Source organism: Xiphophorus maculatus, chromosome 4 (assembly GCF_002775205.1).
Source record: "Xiphophorus maculatus strain JP 163 A chromosome 4, X_maculatus-5.0-male, whole genome shotgun sequence".
In the NCBI taxonomy this organism is placed as follows: domain Eukaryota; kingdom Metazoa; phylum Chordata; class Actinopteri; order Cyprinodontiformes; family Poeciliidae; genus Xiphophorus; species Xiphophorus maculatus.
In genome coordinates, this window is record NC_036446.1 from 5,461,137 (window position 1) to 5,481,576 (window position 20,440).

The 20,440-nt window shown below is 34.0% G+C and overlaps 1 protein-coding gene across 2 annotated transcripts in view; it reads right to left on the reverse strand.

The window, feature by feature from the left end:
* Positions 1–419: 419 nt before the first annotated feature.
* Positions 420–20,440, reverse strand: part of kcnq1 (potassium voltage-gated channel subfamily Q member 1) — a 45,667-nt gene continuing 25,646 nt past the window's right edge. Inside the window, exons 7-18 of one of the 2 annotated variants that reach the window (XM_014473323.2) lie at positions 17,485–17,595; positions 15,667–15,762; positions 15,362–15,478; positions 13,844–13,982; positions 11,486–11,509; positions 11,263–11,319; positions 7,857–7,974; positions 4,246–4,321; positions 2,290–2,384; positions 2,028–2,074; positions 1,815–1,876; positions 420–944 (exon numbers count right to left, since the gene is read on the reverse strand). In XM_014473323.2, the coding sequence (XP_014328809.1) occupies positions 678–944; positions 1,815–1,876; positions 2,028–2,074; positions 2,290–2,384; positions 4,246–4,321; positions 7,857–7,974; positions 11,263–11,319; positions 11,486–11,509; positions 13,844–13,982; positions 15,362–15,478; positions 15,667–15,762; positions 17,485–17,595 (1,209 nt within the window). In that variant the 3' untranslated portion in view covers positions 420–677. The remainder of the gene's footprint in view (positions 945–1,814; positions 1,877–2,027; positions 2,075–2,289; positions 2,385–4,245; positions 4,322–7,856; positions 7,975–11,262; positions 11,320–11,485; positions 11,510–13,843; positions 13,983–15,361; positions 15,479–15,666; positions 15,763–17,484; positions 17,596–20,440) is intronic. The other variant, XM_023332044.1, reaches the window with a different exon arrangement.

Genomic DNA, 20,440 nt, shown 5'->3' on the forward strand with positions numbered 1-20,440 from the left:
TGTACCTCTTAAGTACTAAGGTGGATTGATAGTATTTTGTTATTTTGTCAGTCCCACCAAGGAGTAAATGCATGGCTGTATCTTGATCCTCACTGTCCCCTGACCTAAGCGACAACTTAAGTCCACCTTAAGTGTGCAATGCATGTAAGATGCCCTCAAATTTCTCATAAAATGTAAATTTCTAAATATAATTGAACAAGTCTGTGTTAACAGCAAAACTGTTTAGTTTTTTTTTTCTGCTACAGAAATAAATAATAAATAATGACTATACAAACATTTTAAAACCGTTTTGTCATTTGTTTTATGGTATTTGAAAACTACGAATAAAATAAAAATGATACAGACAATATTCAATATTAAATATTGAAGCTTTCTTTTCTCACAAGAATTTTAGAAACAAAAACAGCTAGAATAAAGATTTCATTTTAAATCTTAATACTTTTAAATAGATCAAAGTTAGAGCTTATATGGAAGTTGCCCAACAGACATAATTTGAAAGGCATTGCCACATGTCCTGGTAAGAGTTTTGCCAAAATGTCATCATGTCAGTATTTCAGCAAACAGCTGTAGCTACATATGCTCGTCACAGACAGGGGAATATGTCCAGTGCGTCTTTACCCATCATAAACAGATGAGCAAACATTGTGAAGTGCATTCAGGATGTCTGGTTTCAAGTTTCAGCAGCTCTCATCCTGACTGGCAGTGGAGCTGAGTGGAGGGTTGGGGCACAGCACGGTGTTGGTGTTGTTGGAAGAGAAGGATGAAGGGGAGGAAGACAGCTGGTCATTAGTCGGCAGGCTGTCCTGGCTGTGGAGGACATTACAGGTTCGTCTGAGCCGAGGTCTCAGCCGGCCTCTGACTTCACCACCACCGACATCCCTCTGGTCCAGCAGGAAGGCAAGGGACTCTGCGATGTGATTCAGCGTTTGATCCATGTGTGTTATCTGTGAGATTTTCAAAAAAATATTGATAAAATGAAATATTTAGAACTAGATGGGTTGTTTTTGTTTCCATCACAAGATTACATTCAAGCATCCTAGGAATAAATGCCACATACCGGTAATTTTATTGCCAGAATGATATGCCAGTATGCAACAGTTTAATTGGTTAAATTAATTTATCTAAATGTGTCTAATTTATCAAAAGGTTAACTAAGAAATCAAATGATAAAAAAATAACACTCTTTTTGATACGTATTCAATGACAATATCCAAGTATCAATAAAGCTTAAAATTATGGATTGCACAATATATTCAGCATTTTTTTGTATGTTTTAGAGAAAATGTTAAATACAGCACATAATAAGACAGAGCATTTACTCTGGTAATAAACAAGAAACTTCATAACTTAAGGAATTCTAGAAAAATCTGATTTATGAATTATTTGTCAAGTATTGCTTTATTAAGTGTGTGTCCGTTAACTCTTGTAAGAGGAATTGTGGGTAGTGAATTCAATTCATATTTGTAAAATATCTACAATATTCAAGTTTGTTACTTGAATTCATAATAAAAAAGAGTAAACACACATTTCATATTTTATTATAACAAATGACGGAGAAAAAAAGCAACTGTTGGCATATCCAAAACCACTTTCAATTGTGTTTAACATTTAATAAGTTAATTGTGTTGTCAACATTCTCTCAAGAGGACATTCACAAGTTGTTCTTTCATAAAAGCCCTCAACCTATGAATACAAAATGAACATTGTCTGATTTAAATACAAGACTTTTATCTAAAAACAATAAATAAAAATGTGCAAACCACTTGAAGTAAAAGGAGGGTTGTAAATTTCTACTAATATTACACAGTTCTTACCTTGTCCTCCATCCTGTTGAGCCTTGATCCAATGGAGTTGTTTCCTTTATCTCTGGTGCGATCTTCAGAGGTTGACATTAGGCAATGAAATGTAAAAAAAAAAATAAATAAATAAATAAATAAATAAATAAAAAAAAAGAGAACATTAAGTGAAATGTTTTTTTTGACAGTTAATATAATCCATTTTCAGGTAGAAGTGTAGTGATTTATTACCTGAACCCGTCTGGAACAAAGTCATTTTCCCCAAAGACTGATCTAGTCTGAGAGAAACAATAGAGAGCTAACGTCAGAAGAATATTTATAGATTCCCTCTGTGTTTCCTCTGTCACCCTCACACTCTGCCGTGTTCCAAGATATTTTCGGAAAGGATTGTTTTTCTTGATATACTTGCAAAAAGATATACAGTACATCATAAACACATTTCATTACTCAAGGGAACTAATTAATTTAAGCTCATTTTACTTAAAGAGTATACCTTCTCTGAAGCTCCTTGATCCGCACCATGAGGTTGAGGTGACCCTGAGAGTACTGTTCAATCACATCTCGCACATCATATGGCTTACGGGCTTGCTAAAAAACAAAAACATAAAAACATTGACTAAATTATTGATTAAATGGCATTTAAAACCTATACTTTACAGGTTGATTAGTTTGGTTTCAGTTTTTAATTTTTTTTTAAAACAGCACTGTAAAAGTTTTAGTCTTTTTTTGCTGCCGAGACTGGTGTGCATTTACTACGTTGGGGACATTTCCAGCCCACACACTAAAGATTAATTCTGTACACACATCATTTTTTTTTATCAGTTTTGCTTTAATTGGCCAGTGTGGACGAAACCCTGCAAGAGCTCATTTACAATTTGCTGCTGATGAGTTCTTGTGATCAGAAAAATGCTGGTCATTGCTGTTTGATGTGTGGGCCCTGTAAACTGCTCACACAACTACATCGGTAATAGGGTTTTAAGTACTAAGATACAATAATGTGTTTGCTGCATTGTAGCTATAGAATAAGGCATTGCAAAATTAGGCCGAATATATGGAAGCAGCTTTGTTTAATTCAACTCTGCTTCTGAGAGATGAGACTTCACAATAAACCAGATAAATCACTAGTTTTGAGTTCAGTATTTCAAACTGATACAATTTGCAGTTATCTCAACATACACTTTAAGCTCTTTTTTTAATGCCAATCAAGTATGAGTATGAAGCATTCACAAAGTAGTTTATTTTGTAGACATTGCATTTACATTCTTCTGATGAGCACCTTAATGTTCTTTGTAAATTCAAGTTAGAAAAACAGATTCTTAATTAGTCAGCAACTGATGTTTCTCCAGGATTAGTTGACCTGAACTCAGTTCATGGCTATGATCCTAACGCCTTTATTCAATCATTTCATCACACGTGCTGCTCAAAATTAGATGTACTGGCTCTGGTTAATCAGTCATGTTTATCAAAAACAGAACAGTTCTTGAATAAATTATAATATTTCTAGTTTTAAGAAGAACATGTGTTAAAACTAAATTACAGAGTAGTTTTTATCATTTTCACTTTGAAGAACTTATAATACCTCTTTCAATAAGATTATATAAACTTTGGAAGTGCTTACAGTACTTTGGTTCCTAATCATTGTCATCCTTCACAGTTGTAAAGTATTAAGACATCAGCATTATTCTAAAAAACATGAAACCCTCTTCATATTTTCCCGACCTCTGTTTTTAATCTGGTTGGCTCCTGCATAGGGAATATTGTCACCCAGTGCTTGTTTTGTCTCACCTACACTACTTTTAGATCCCTTTTCACATGTGTCAACAAAAAGCCCTTGAAAACATTCTGCTGGTTAAAATCTCTACTGCAAGAAAACAACAAACAAAACAACCTACATCTCTCCTGTTTTTATTTTTTTACACTTGTCATCTGTTCATTTAAGAATTTGAAAATTCAGATTTTATCTTTCAGGATCACGCAAGGACAACACCTTTTCTATATTAATGAATAAAGTCATATACTTTTACTTCAGTTCTTAGGTCCTCAATACAAAATCTACTCGTAACCCCAAAGACCAGGTAAAGAAGTCACTGATATTGCTCTTTTCAGACGATTGACCTTCCCGTGTTCTAATATCTAGAGCCTGGACTCATTTAAAATAGCTGCTGAAAATATTATTTTTTCAAATAATAAACTAAAATAGGCCTTTTGGAAATCTCACAATGCTTTTTTAACTATCCGTTTACTTTGTAGACCTATTTTGGTAAAAAAATAAAATAAAAATAAATTATATATATATATATATATATATATATATATATATATATATATATATATATATATATATATATATATAAAACTTCTCTAATTATAAGGTATTCCATTATGATAAAAAAGGATACCAAGAGTTAAAAAGAAACATAGTATAGTAATTAAAAAAATATGCTCTTACCTGAAAATTTCTCTTAGCCACAAAATAACGCATTTTCTGTATGACACGAATGGCTTTTCGGTGTGATTCCGTCAATCTGTGACAACATGTTATAAAAAAGTTTAGCTTCTTAGTTCTGATATCTCAACACACCTTGTGAGTGGATGCATCACACAAAAAGTTCCTGAACAAAACATTAAATTAAAGCAGGATCCTTTGTGTTTTTCCTTTGATTTTCTTCAGGGAAATAGGTATCACGAAAAAGCAAAGAAAAGATGAACGTTATGCCAAAACTCATCAGGTTAGAGAAAAATATCAAGCATGCTCTTCTTCCCTGTACAGTCTACATCAAAGCTTCTCCCTCATTACCTTGCTTCCTTTTGGTGTTACCAAGGTGATGAACAGTGAGAACAAAGCCAAGTGAAAAACAGTAAAAAGCCCACAGTGATTATGATGCAGTTAGCCTGCATTATTAGGTTGTGGGAATTATTGAAAAGCTGTTACCCATCAGTATTCATTACTCTGTAAAAGCAGTCAGTTAGGATGTGTGGTGGGAGAGCTGCGCATGTTTTGTTGAGTTGCATTTGCTGTAGAACAAGGTCTTTAAGAGCTTCATTATGGACTTTGAAAAGGCTGGATTTTCACATCTGACTATCATAACATTTGGTCAAATTAACATAGTGAACTGTCAATAATTTAATCTTTGAGCTATTATAGAAACCATTTCCATCATAAAAAGAATATGGGTTATTGATATAATGAAAGCCCAGGCAGTGAATCCAATTTTCTATTAATTTAGTAGGGAGATATTGAAATGCTTTCAAAGTGCTGTCTGAATAGTAAAGGCATTTCTTTCTAATGAATGTTGTGATATGAACTTATTAAGCCAACATTAAGAACATTGTCATCCTTAAAGAAATAGTTCAACATTATGTTCAATAGATCTCCACAAACTTGCAGAGATTATGTTATGGATTGCCTAAAACACCTTATTCTTGTGATAAATGTGAAAATGAAATAAGAACTCATTTCTTTGTATTTATTTCATGTCTGCCAACAGGTTATGAGTTGGTTTTGTCTTTAAATAACCCCCCACAGTCTAATCAACTCCAGTCATTAGAGTTCGTCTTACATGCTGAGGTCTAATGGAACACTCAATTTTAAAAGTGTATATTTAATGATCAATGATAAAAGGAAATATCCATATTTTAAAAAATTTTAGGAAATTACATAGCTTCATTTTTTTAGGTAAAATTATACAAAAAGGTATATGTTTAAAGGCAACTAGGGATATACGATCATGACAAGTGCCTAGCCTTAACTAAAATAAAAATATTAAATAATATTTAATATTATATACAATGCTTCTTGAGAACAAATTGAATACTAGGTATACTCCAAAGTAGAATAAGCATCAAATACCTCTGCATCTTATATTATTTAGGTTATTAATGTAGCATCTAATTCTGACAATCAGTGTCGCACCACAAACAGGCTGTAGTGCATGGAAATAGTTCATATATGTTCTGATACGTCAGGATATAAAAGGTTGCTTTTACCTTTATGTTATTGTCTCATCATTTTTTATTTCATTAAATTTAGAGATCAACTGAGTATCTGGGAAACTGCTCATTTCTCTCAGAGAAAGAAAGAGAAAGAGTTCCCTCAGGTGGTTCAGATTATTAACAGATTTTATCACAAATGTCATCAGTTTAGCTTTCGGTTTCAAGCTTCTGGTATTCTAAGGTAAGTGAAGGATCTACAAATAGTGTGAGATTAAGCAAAAATTATTCTGTCACTGCTGGGATACATAACACACAGACATATCAGTTATGTATGAGTGGCACATATGTAACATATAAATTATTTGAGAGAGCTGTGGTGCTGATGCGACAACATTTTTTTGACTTATCTAAAAAAATTCACAGCAACCTGGCTTATCTAGTGATCAAGCGATGTCTGTTACAGTGTCAAATGCACTGCAACAAACAGACGACTAGAGATGCTGGAGCCTTAGATTCCTATGACAATGTGTCTTCTTCAGCATTGAAGCAAAAAAGGCAGCTATACAATAGTTTGACAAGGATGTTACAGTACATCACTAGGGGCAACAGTTATGTATACATCTTCCTTTTGCTTACTTAGATACAAAGAAAATGGGGATTTATCTATAGGCCATGCTTCACACAACACAGGCTTTTGATCATGATGCCATAGTTCATGAGATCAAAAACTGAATTGCTTTCATCTTTTTCAAGGAACAATGAAAGAGGGTTAACTAAATTACTGCAGATGGAACATCAAGATTGAATGAAAAAGTAAGGCTTTATAACTACAACAAGAAAGTTGAAACCTTGACAGAGCTATAAATTGCTACTTGACTGAATTAAACATTAATTTACTGAACACTGTCAAAACTCAGTCACAATTACCTCCCAAGACCACAATAAAATAAAGTATCATAAGTTAGAAGTTATGGGAAACTTTTCAGTTTTCTCTGATGTGGTTGCAACACATGTGAACAAATTATGGCTGTGTTTTTTTTTTAATATATATCATAGCCTTGTAAGAAGATGATATAAAGCTTTGCTTAGAACATTGCAAAATACAGACAAAAATATTAACGTGAAATAGTACAACAACTACTACTACTACTACTACTACTACTACTACTACTAATAATAATAATAATAATAATAATAATAACAATTATATTCCTGTGACATTGGAATCTCATATGAATCTAACGAGAAATTTGATTCTGAGTTCTAATTTATTAAATTTTATTTCTTGCACTTTTCTTGACTTTGAGTTATTTTACTTTGAGTATATGCCTGTGTATTTTGTTTTGTTTTTAGAAAAAGAAATGCTAAATTTCTCAGTAGCCCAGAAGTCTTTAATTTCAAAATAATGATATACTGCAATATTAATTGTAATAAATGTGATTTCTTTTTAGATCAATGCATTGCAAGAATTCTTGAAATTTCTGTAACAGACATAGCAAAGCTTTTCTTCTTATGTACAGTACTAAGCTTACATAATAGGGACATTTTGGAAATGTATGTTGGAACTAAAAAGAACCCAATAAGGATTTCATTTTCACTGTGTTCTCTCACCACAATTACTAGAAATAGTAGTTTGCCTCATAATGATTCAATTTAGCATGGGATTTGATGTGGCGTTTCTCTGCGAGAACAGCTGGTTACGTATTTTGGAGCCAGCAGAGCACAGTTATCGTGCCAACAACACGGCTGCGTGCAGTTCTCACTCTGCATCATTACACCACCATTTAGAATGTGAATCCCACGGGTCAGAACTGTCGCTCCATTTGTTTCACTTACGGTGCATCTACATTATACTGCCTTTACTTAACACTCACTTCCTTATATCAGTGGCAGTCTCTAGCTGTGTAAGTGCCTCAGAAAACACAAGGGATTCTCTCTACCACACAATCATGAGCCCTTTGGGGTTGGCATAATGCAAAGGTTAATTACAAATAGCATAGAAAATCAAATACAAGCAGACCATCTTTTGCCAGTTCATGCTTAAGATTCACTCACACATAAACACTGATTAACACTGTGTGGTTTGATCTAATGCAATAACATTGTAACAGAGCGATGGCAACTCACTGTGATACTGTGCTGGCTGGAGCCAAATCACTTTCTCGCTCAAACTCCAGCTCTAGGTCGTCAGCAAAGCTGCAGTTTCTTGGGAGTGGAATGGCCATAAGACTGGGACCTCTTTTTACTGTAAATTCACAAAAAACAAGTTAACTGTTTTTAATGGGGCAACATCTTCTGTACTAGCTTTGTTTAGCTTTGAAAGCAGATCAAATACAGGTGTATTTATAAACATTTTTCAGTATTTTTTTGATATTTTGTTAAGAGATCTTTGCATGATGTGCTACTTGAAATTACATAAAATTAGTGTGTATTTGCAAAAAAGGTACATAAAGGCAACAAGAACAAAAATGAAAGACAAAGAAAAACATTTACAGCACATTCGTAAAATCCCAAATGATCTGGGAAGGGACCTGTTCATTGTGGCAAAATTACGACTACATGTGACCTTGCGTGTTTAGAGCAGAGTTCTGCTTTGCATTATTCCAGAACTGCCACTGAGAAATAAGATCTAATTCAAAAAGCAAAACAAGGCAGTGACAACTCTAACCTCCGTTTGTCTTACACTCTTGTCACACTAATGCATATCTCTCTTGTGTTTCAATGACATAGGATGGGTCCTATCTTTAAACAATAAATCACCTGGATAATGCCTTTATTTAGCCAGAAAGATCTCACTGACATACAGCATCTCAAAAGAGGAAGTCCTGGACATAAATTTAAATAATTTCAGTGAAGACCGAAAACAACTTTCCAGCTTTGCTTCCCTACAGTTTCGACATTATAGCACACAATCTTATCACCAGCTAATAAGTAAAAACTAAAATAAAATCCAATGTTTTTGGTAATGTGGAAGCATTTTTCCGCAATAATAACATTATTTGATCTCGTTCTATGCCATGCATACTCTCTGTCTGCATTAATAAATATTCATTCTCCATAGAAAGCAGATACTTAAAAAAGCTCCAACTGACACATCAACTTTCTGATTAAATGCCGCTCGGAATTATTTGACAATGTGAGGCCCCACATAAACTGTCTCAGGTCCATTAAACTTGCATCTTAAAATGATCAAGTATGAAAAAAATTAAAATATATATAACATAGTGTCATTTGGCAGCATTTGGCATCTGCTGCATCAGGATGCAGCAATTTATGTAAACTTTGCTACTGATATCCCAATATACATGCACTATAAAAAACAAGTGCACATTAGACATAGCAAGAATGCTTAGATGTAACAACTTCATGTTCCATAAGATCTGTTCTTCTTGTCTGCTCTTCTGCCTTCTTTTTTCTGTATTTAAGATGTTGAAAATTGACAACGTTTTAGCTGAAAAGATTTCAGACAGATTTTCAGCTCCACATCTGCATTGAGCATTTTAAGAAAAAGGGGGTTGAATTACATTTATAACTCATATCTGAACAAATTGTAAGAGTTGTCAGATGTACTGAAGAACCCATACTGCATATCAATAAGTTTAGAATCCCATCAGTGCTGATCAATCAGTATGTTCTGCTACAATATGTAACATTACAGGGAAGTTTTAGGTGTAACAGACTGTGATAGCCTGTAATACTACTATTACTACTAATGATAACAATAAATATTAACAGTCATCAAGAAAAGTCTCAAATAATAAAAATAACATACAAACGTGTTATGTAGGTATAATAATGATATATTTTATAGCTACCATTCAAAAACGTAAAACGGCTGCTTATTTAAAAATGTCTATAGAGTGTCTGTGGCGTTAAAGAAAAGTTGTGTTTTTGATCTTCTGCTGACTGGTTTCCTCAGTAATTTGATTTTCTGACTGGATCTGCTGGGGATACTTTATTGTTCTGGACTTCTCCTCAGGGTTCTTCCAGAATGGTTGTGTGTAGGAACTAATCTGGCATGTCAAATGAGGTATTTGATGGAGTCCATGATATCATATATCCCATCAAGATATCTAGGTTCTGTTAATTAAAATCTGTCCTATCTTATGAATGTCTCGCACTAAGTTGGATGCACTGTTCTACTGCTCCATCTTAATTTTAAGAACAAACTTGATGCTATAGAAAGGGGAAAGCATTTTTATTTCCCATAGACCCTCTATTTACCATGAAATAATGCTGAAAATTGATCTTTTTCATCTCATATATCTCTCATTTGAAAGAAGAAGTCGTTGAGAGCTGTACTTATACAACTAATTCAATAACAAAATATGATAAACATTAGCTCAATTAATCTATTGATTTAGATACCAAATATTTTCCAAATACCAGCACAAAATACAAGTGTGTAATATTTAAAGTAAGTTATTGGATGAAAGAACAAATTTAACAGTGACTATGTTTAACTGTGTAAAAATCATCATGTTTGTATGATGCCTTCACTCTCCTTGGCCTTTTGCCATGCTGCACCACATCTCTGCAGCAGCCCAGAAGGAAAAAACTACACACACAAACACTGACTCTTAAGTGGTTCTTTCTATTTTTTCCCTTTTTCTGCATGTTTCACGGCCACCACAGTTTGGGAGTAGGTGGACAGCATTCAGCTACTTTCAATTTCCCATTTGCACTCTGAGATGACACCAAATCATGCATACTAGACCTTATGTCAACCTCAGTATTCAGATCAAAAGCTTCTCTGCAAATAGTCATTACAGAAATCTTTTCAGCAAAAAAAAAAAAATATTCATTTCATGCAATATTTTTTGTCTTTTCCAGCAATTTAATGTAGAATGTAAAATTCTAAGAATGTTTGGAGTCAAAGAGTAAACAACAAAGTCAATTTTTTAAAGCTTATTTTCATCCTAAACACTAAGTCTGTCAGTATGTCTTAAGGGTTCAGTACTTATGAGAAACCCTACTGAGAGTAAAGCACGTCTTTCTCTTTGATGAAGCCTAACATAACAGTTTTATCACAATAATTGGTCATGTGGGGTTGTCATTTTTGTGGGAAATAGAAACACAAAATAGTTAAGTATTAATTAATGCAGAGCTCTGACTGTTGCTGAGGAAGGCTGCAAAGAAACACATTGATTATTCAACTAAAAGCAACCACACCAGTTGGAGAAGTGTGACTCAACAGGTTCATGATTTTGATGTGTGAAGAATAAAATGGTGTGAAGTGCCTCTGCTTTAGCTGGGTTTGAAATGGAAAGGTCCCAATTGTGCTGAAAGCTAAAACAAATGTAACTTGACATGCTCTTTTCTCTTGACAAGCAAATTTTTACTCTCATTTACAGAGTCAAGAAAAACCGCATACTCTGCTTGTCAAGGGGTTGTGTTAGAGTCCTTAACATGCAGAGTTTTTTAATTATTAGAAACAAAGACAAACATTATGGGTCAAGTGAACCCACCAACCCATGTCTTCACAGAGATGTCATTGATGATGATGAATGTGAAAGAAAATACAAAAAGTTACCTGGGGGTGATGAGCTGAACTGCAGAGATGACAAAGATGTCCATGACTGCTGGCAGTCTAAGGCACACACAAACATGAGCATAACTGCAACTGTATTGCTTAAAAATATAGCATTTGCAACACTGTTCTATCTTTCTATTAGTGGTATAAATAAGAAAAGGGAAAGCAGTCAAAGCCAAAAGAAGAGGACACATGCAGAACATAGACACTAACAGCAGCTCACCACGTCCTCCAAGTGGCTGGCTTCCTGCCAAATGAGATACACAAACATAACAGCAGAAGTGTGAAGAAAGACAAAAAGTAAGAGAATGGAACAATCAGAACTACATTTAGCAAAAATAAATAAATAAAAATAAAAAATCAAGTGATACAGAAAAAGGACAAAAGGTGCCTCAACTCTCTGCTTGATTAATTCTCTTTAGTTATAGAAATAAAAGAAAAATTTCTACCAATGATAAAATACATTTTTCATCACTATTTCCTGAACCAAATTTTACACCAAAATAACCTTAGATGGAAATATTAATGAGGTAAATATAAACAGAATATATTACTGCACTCATCTAATAACATATAAAGTTTCACCATTTACTGCTTTATTCATATAATCTTTTGAATTGAGCACCAGTTTGATATCTTGACAACTGACAGAATGTGAAATTAGAGATATGTATGTTGCTATTAAACAAAAAAGCCTATGCAAAATACCCTAAACGGGTATTGCTAGCAGAGAACCATGGGAAGCTGATGCACATGTCATCATCCAGTCAGCATCCATCCTCACACAGCAGTGGTAATTTAGAAAATCCATTAAAGTTAAAAGCAGCATGCTATAGATGTTAGACATAGAGCCTGACCTCTTGCATCAATTTGGCTTCTTATCAAAGACAGTGATTCACTGTGAACATTCAGCCAGCATATACATCTGTACAACAGGGAATATTAAATTCTACTGTTTCACAGAGAACTGAGTGCAAAGCAAAAACCATTTGCAGTTTCACGCCGGTGTTGGTACCACAGTCAGACATCTAAGCAGCTTTTCATGTTAGCGCCTGGTATAAAAGAAAAAGGTCACCAGCTAGACACCACAAAGAGCATCATCCAATTAGGTGTTACATGCTATGGACGTGCTAAAAGTATCCATATTTATCTGCTTTTGAAACAGACAGTCCCCTCTAATATCTTATTTTATTCCACTGTGAAGAGACCCATCCATTAATTCCCTGTATGTGGGTTTGTGAATAATAAAGGTGATGTTTCCCTTTTTCCTTTTGGATCTTTTTAAAAGAGAGAAGAAATTCTTCAAAACATGATAAGAATGTCCATCCATACATCTGTTTCATAATCAAAGAACTGGAAAAAAAGAAATCACTTCAAAAAGTCATTCAAAGTGAACAGTGTCTAGCGAACTATGTCTCGAACTTTGCAACTTTGTCTCGAACTCTTTTAAAACATATAATGCTTGAGCTACAAAAAAATACAGCAGCAATATAGAAATCCAGAATTGAATGTCAAAGAAGAAGGGGGAAAACATTTCACTTTCAAAACTGCAGCAAATGGAATTAGGTTAGTGTCTAAATGCCAAAAATGATGTAAATAAAGAAAAGGTGATGAAATTCAGATATAAACATGTCTCTCTAGTGAAAGGGAGACTACAAAATAAAACATTAGTGTTTGTGTATAAAAGACATGTCATATGAAGTGTAAATTATGTATGAAAAACAGTATTTATAAATAAAAAACTGTTCTTTTTCATATTATTCAATTTATTTAGCTTTTTTATATATATATATTATTTAATGGAATAGCATAAAGAATTAAAACTGTTTCTGTAGCAGATTTAAGCTTCGTAGGGTCATTGTGAAACTTGAATATATCCTGACTACCTCAGAGCAAAGGCAGGGTACACTGACGGAGGCAAACAACAATGCACAGCATGCAGATGATTTATGACTTTTGTAAAGAATTAATGAGATTTGTATTTATGCTCTTAGAGATATTCAAATTAATATTCAAATTAAGTACCTGATCCTCAGTAATTATTATAGTAAGAAGAGTCCAAATAATATTGTGAAGCATAATTTGTGGAACCGTACGCCTATGATTTGTTTAAAATGTTCAACGTTTTGATAGAAAAAATAAAACTACATTTAATGGTATTTGAAATTGTTCATAATTCCCTCCACATCGACTAAAGCCCCAGTTGCACATGAACAAAATAGCCCTAAAAAATTATGCTTCCAACGTCATGCTTCATTGGGGGTTTCTTGGTGTAAATTGTGCACAAACATAAAAAAAAAAAAAGGTCAAAAAGTCCAACCTCGGTATTATCAGATCGTTACACATTTTCCCACATCTTGGTTTTATTTTTACATCACAAAACAGGCTATTTTAATAGATGTGTGTGTATATTACAATGAAAATAAATACAATTAAATTAATATTATTTGTCAAAACATTACGTTTCCAGTAGTAAATTGCCTGAAGTAAATATTCAATATTCTAAACTTGAATAGGGGTCCAACAATTTATTTTAGTGCTGTGGTGTAATCTTTATGTTTTCTATGTCCCGTTTAAGTACCTGTGCCAACAGTGCTGTAAACATCTGAACTTAGCTCCCTTCCGCTGTCAAAGACAGAGTCACAGGTGATGCTGGGGACAGTGGGAGAAGATGGACCATTGTCCTTGTCAGTACTCTTCAGCTTCCTCCTCATCTTCACCTGCACAAGTAAAAAATGTGTTTCTCTGACATTTAAATGACATAACCCCAAAACAATGTTGACCTTGTGTCAAAAAATAAGCTATTTTGCTTATGCTTATGTATTGGTGACATTTTTGACCCCTGGAACAAAAACACTCCCCACGGTAGTAACATTTAATATATATATATATATATATATATATATATATATATATATATAGATATATATATATATATATCTATATATATATATATATATATATATATATATATATATATAGAAGATCACCCATAACATTAAAGCCATTGACATATATGGTGAGTCTGATATATCTTGTTGCTTAGTCAACACTTCTTTTTCTTTCACTTAAACATTTTTGAAGATAGGTCACACCTCTGACTTTTACAGTACTCGCCTACAGCAGTTGTAGTCCCCTACCTGTCCCTCTCAGCAGGACATCAATGAGACATGTGAAACTGCTTAATAGCTTAGTCTGATGGGATCTAATGACAGAAGCTGTAAGTAACACATTCACTGAGAACCCACCCAGGCGCCCCCAGGCAAAAAAGATCTATAGAACCAAACACTTTATGACCCATCCAGATGTTCTTTTGACACGTCATTGCTAGTCAGAGAAATTTTGGTCACTAAAGGAAGAAAAAGCAAGAAAAATCATCAGCATTTGGCTTATATATAAGTGAATATACAGTTGTGAATGTCAAATTATTTTGTAAGAAAAAAAGCAAAGTATCAAGGCATACAAAGACAAGTTGAAGGTTATTGAGTGAGTTGGTGTCAATAGTTTTCTTCACCTAAATAAAAAAAAACCATTTTGTATCTACTCAGTGTATCTCTATCTGACAATAAGAACTGCTTGATGAACTTAAATAAGTAATTAAGACAAAAAAGCAAAACCAGAACAATCCTATATGACATGTTTTCTCTCTTTTTGAAACCTATACAAACATTGCTCTCTTACATGCACCTACCTCAAGAAAAAGAATTAGATGTCACAAGTCATCAGCATAATCCAGTATGACTTTTTTTTAATCCAAGCCACAAGAAATGGAATGTATGACACAGTTTGAAGAGTATCAAGGGATTTGAATTACTCAGTATTTTTATTCAACCCCCTGAAGTCTATGTAATGTAGTTGGTGATGGTGCTCTACTTGCTGTCCTATTTCTTTATCTTATTTCACAGCACAGAATAATATTCATGAAGTAAAATAAAAATATTCAGCAAAAAAAAAGATACACCTTCACAATTGAACTGGTCTTAATTTACAATCCACAGCATTCCAGGGTTATTCCCTTCAAACTGCATTATTTGCCTTTGTGTATCTGAAATTATGGTAGGAAGTGAAGAGGAGTGAAATCCTTAAAATGATTACTAACCGATTTTTTTTGCTTGGGGCTGGAAAGAGAGGAGGCAGGAATGTTGGATTTCTTTCTCAAAAACAGCTTGAATGTAGCAGAATCAAAGTTATCCACAGCAAAACATCTCCACGATGTCTGCAGAGACATGGAAATAGAAATGTATTGGAATGATGGATACACTTCATCCTTGACCATATTTTAAAAAAGACAGAAAAAGATGCAGAAAAGTTTGCTCTCAGTAAAAAAAAAAGTTGGGCTGTGAGACCATTCAGTCTCCCAGGTTTTCTGAGGTTTCCTTTGATTTTTTTTTTTTTTTTAAATACCTGTATGAGACAGGCAGCTGCAGGAATCTGCCTGTTGAAGTGTTTCTGTCTTTGCTTTTGCTGCACCTTCAGGGCAAAGCCAGAACCTAAAATTCCCTGTGAACAACAACAGAGTGGAGATTTTTTTTTTCTTTTTGCTTATTAATTTCATTTTAATCCCACAAATATGAGCATGAATGTGGGCCAAAAACATGAAATGTTTATTGGAAAAACATCACGTGTCACAATTCATTCGTGGCTGTTTTCACGTTTATTGCGCTGTTCATTAGTCTCGATGTTTGCAGTTTTCTGGAGCGCAACGCAAAGCTCAACGTCATTCACAGGTAATATATTAACAAAGACACAGCAGGACAGATCATCTGGGAGATGATGGACAGGAAGAGTCTGACTAAAACTAACTGGATATCAGACAAATTCTGGGGTTTATGTCTGCTTATTTCCAAGCCCCAAAACCACAAACTGCGACTCATTAAACCTGCAAGCGACTTTAGAAAAAAAACAAGCCCAAAGCCGCTTATAATAATCGGACTTGGCGAGCGAAACTCAAAATACTTCCTGTTTTTCCAGCAACAAAATGAGCATCTCCTTTTTCCCTCTGTCGTTTATGTTTCTGTCGCTGCTGATAACTGTCGCATAGAAACAGCGGTCACTCATAGAGGAAATAAAATAAAATTACAAAAGATAATAGTAACGCAAAGTAATTTCGATAAGTAACTGTAGTCTGACTACTGGATTTGAAATAGCAACGCGTTAGATTACTCATTACTGAAAAAAGTGGACCGACGTCAGTAACCAATGTCAGCAAAGCGTTACTGACATCACTGATTGTGAAGATATACCTCTTTGCTTTTACCAGCCATATTACACTGTGCAATACTTTGATCATTTCTTTTCTTTAGTCAATATTAAGTCATATGATACTGATTTGCACATAGGAATGATTTCTAAATACCGACATATTTCTGTTAGTTTCTTTGCCTTTTATAGCTTTTTGCATATTATATTCTTCATGTGTTTAATACTTAATCCATGTGTTATTAAAAACTTTTTACCCAAGTCTTAATTTGTGGATTAATTTGCTCAATTCTTTTTTTAAGAGTGAATAGCTTGGAGTGTTCAATAATTATTTCAGTTGCTGAACAGAAATTGCTCTTAAAATTCCTGGGATTTAGAAACATGGCTGTGCCATATAATTAATTTCTGGTCATAATGGGTCAGCAACCAGTCAGTCACAAATGCCTGAGCTATTGATTAGTTTCAGCTTATTTACTGTTCTTGTTCAATATTAGTCTACTTCAATAGACCTTTGTTCATTTTGTACTAAATAAAAAAAAGGAAATGTGTGTTTACATGCAATATCTCAAAAGCACAGGCTCCAATTTTCAACCATAAGTTCCCATAATGAATGTCAATACACTTTTCCCCCAGGTAAATTTCTTCTGATCAGTGTTATAGAGAGCAAACAGAGAAATGTTTGGGAGCAAAGCTGGCTTGATTGACATGCCTGGGAGTCTATAATTTAGTGACTTATGAGTCACAGAGAGACAAAACACCTGTGAACTTCAGTTGCATGTAAATTATTTTGACTCATGGCTTTTATCTTGCTGTCATCTGTCGGTAGAATAGGCAATCCATCTCTGACAGACAGTTACACTGTTGTTAGTTATGTTAGCTGTGTTGTCTGTTGTACTCAATTTTCTTTTCTCCATAATTATGGCTTATGGCTTACAATAATTTAACTACCAAACTCTCACAATGAAGATATCCATAATTTGCATTTTCACAAAACAACAAATCATACTGAGTGCATCCACTTACTGCAGGCAGAGCAAAAAAAGATATGGCAAACACAGAGAAGCAGGAGGCAATGGTCTTTCCAATCCAGGTTTGAGGCACTTTGTCTCCGTAGCCAATTGTAGTCACAGTCACCTTTAAAATAGAAAAATAGAAGAAAAAAATGTTTGTCCACTATAAATACAAGAGATGTTTGTTATAAAACCACTAATACAATCATACAATCATGCAAGTAAATTCATTGCAGTTCTTATGTGCCTGTTCTTCACAGGTGTTCAGTTGTGTGACAAACCATGTGACATGTAACGTGCGACAAAGTGGTTCAGTTTTTGTTTTCCTCTTGCCCCTTATACATATTCCTGATTTATTTAATGTGTGTAATTGGTGTGTTGCCAATTTGGAATAAGATCAGTAAGATTTCAGATGATTGAGATAGATTTGAGAGCCTAAAAAATGCTAAACAATAAAATTCATAAGAAGATCCTGGAACTGCCAGCTGATGCTGTTTTCCGTTCACCTGTTTTGACCCTTTGACTGTAGTCCTAGTGTGACTACACTACCTCACACTAGGACATTAGGTTTCCTATGTGAAGATTAAAAGAACAGCTTATATTAGTTGCCGATTGTCACAATACCATGGTTGACCTACAGTGCACCGCCCATGGATTCCCTTGACATTTTTTCACATTCTGTGAAGATCAAAAACTTCAGTCTCTTATCTTTTGATTGTATACGATAAACTAACTCCCACAAAAAAGTGCATAATTGTGCATTTTAGTCCATTCTTCAAAACAACTCAAGCTGACTTGAATGGCAGAAGGTACACATCAATTCACATGTCTTGCAACATGTTCTCAGTTAGATTTAGACTTGGCTTTCTTATTCAAATACATAAATATAGATTGATATGAACCATTTCATTCTGGCTCTGGCTTCATGTCCAGGGCCATTGTCCTGCTTATATGAGAACGTCTGTCCCAGTTTCAAGTGTTCCACAGCCTCTAATACCTGGTAGCTAAGTCATCATATTCAGCTCTGAGAAATTTGTCCAGTACTATATGCTGACATGATCATGTCCCACAATTATAACATTATGTTTAGGGTGACCTGTAAACTTAGTTTACTCCACACACATGACTTGCAAATAAGCCAAAAAAGTTAAATTTTTCTGCCATCTGACCAGACTACAGTATTTGTTTGTGGCTTTGTTTTAATAATGGATTTGTTATTTGTTGGGTCAACATTCATAAGATATTTTGATGATGATCAAACGTTTTTGGTTGTTACATCACATTTTTTTTAAATATTGAAGGGTCAAAACACTGCATGAATGCTCTGTAAATATGCTGTACCTTTTCTCTCTCAACAATCACGTTGTTGGCTAGATCAGAAGCACACATCTAGTTCAAGGCGATAATTATAACACCTGAATATCCTTCCTCCTTAAAATATCTATGCTTTTAGTACATCTATGAATTATTTAAATTGATTTTAAGAGGCAATAGTCCTGTCCTATCTTCATTATAATGCTTATGTTCTCCTATTCAATAAAATATTTCATTATTTAGGCATACATGGAGCATTTACACATGTCATGAAGAGATTTTTTGTTTTTGACTGCTTCCATAACAATGTCTGTGAATTGAACTGGATTTATTAGCTGTCTGTCAGCAGTTCTTCCATAGCTGACTAAGGCAGTGTGCTGAATAAACTGCCTCTTGATATTTGGGAGCTGTAACACAGTAATCTGCTGGGAAATACCCCCACCCGTTGGCCAGTACAGTAGGTAACAATGCAGACTTTGGACACAAGCCACTAGAGAGACACTGCAGTCAAGCAGTTTGCATGGGAAATTCCCCTGCTGCTTACATCTGGCAACAACCAAATAAAATAATAATGGATAATATTGTAATAACTGTCAAAAACATAATCATGGCCGACTTAAACATAACTAGGTCACTGAAGTAATAGCTTGCCAATAATGTAAAATGCTTTTTGAACAAGTAACATACTAACATGTCAATACACCTGCAAGTTATAGCTGTACATTATATAACTTTTTTATAAAAAAATATATATATATATATATATTTTAGATATTTGTTGAAATTGTCACTGTGTCATGAGAGTAATCTATGAGATAGATAATCTGTGAAAAACAAATGTTTTATTGCATTTAAAATGTAATTCACTTTATTCCATTTAAATGGGCCAAATTATTACATCATGTGCAGTTATTACATTAAAGGTTTTTGTTACATTAATGGTTACAACACATACCTCTTCATCAAAATTTCCAGGATGAGAAAAAGTTGGTTTCAGTAGATTTCTCATAATTGTAAAAGCACAACTTACTTGTTACTTGGTTTGCAGCCATAATAGATAGATGCCTATATTTTAAAAGGAATAAAGAAGCAAGAGTGGAATCTATAACACCTGTGGTGACCTGATTTCAATGGCTTTCCAACCATTACAAAGATACTCAATTGTCAATTTTGTAAAGGGTTAAATTAGATGGCTTCATGTTATCTACAGGTTGCTCTTTGATTTTAAACTGTTTTTTTTCTCACTGACCATAAAGACATAAATACAAAATATAAAATATTGTATTGATGGTCAAAAGGCAAAAAACAGGAATAGTTTATAGGCCTTAGGCCAAAACCTGTCAAGGTCTAGCATGGGTATTGAATTATTAACACTCCTTTTATGTTGTATGGCTTTGCTTGTTTGTGTAGCTTACAGTCACTTCCTGAAGAACTGCAGAATAACTTATTTTTGAGGAAAATACTCAAAACAATTCTTGCTCTTTGTAATAAATCCCCAGTCTTCCTGACCACAATGTTGAACTTTTACCTCGTTGGTTCTCTCTCACATGTTTCTGCTGTAGAAGAACCAAAAACAAAACCATTGTGTGTGAAAATGGATAAAATAAAAATCAATCAACCAAAACTTTTATTTATGTAAGAAAGGTTATCGACTC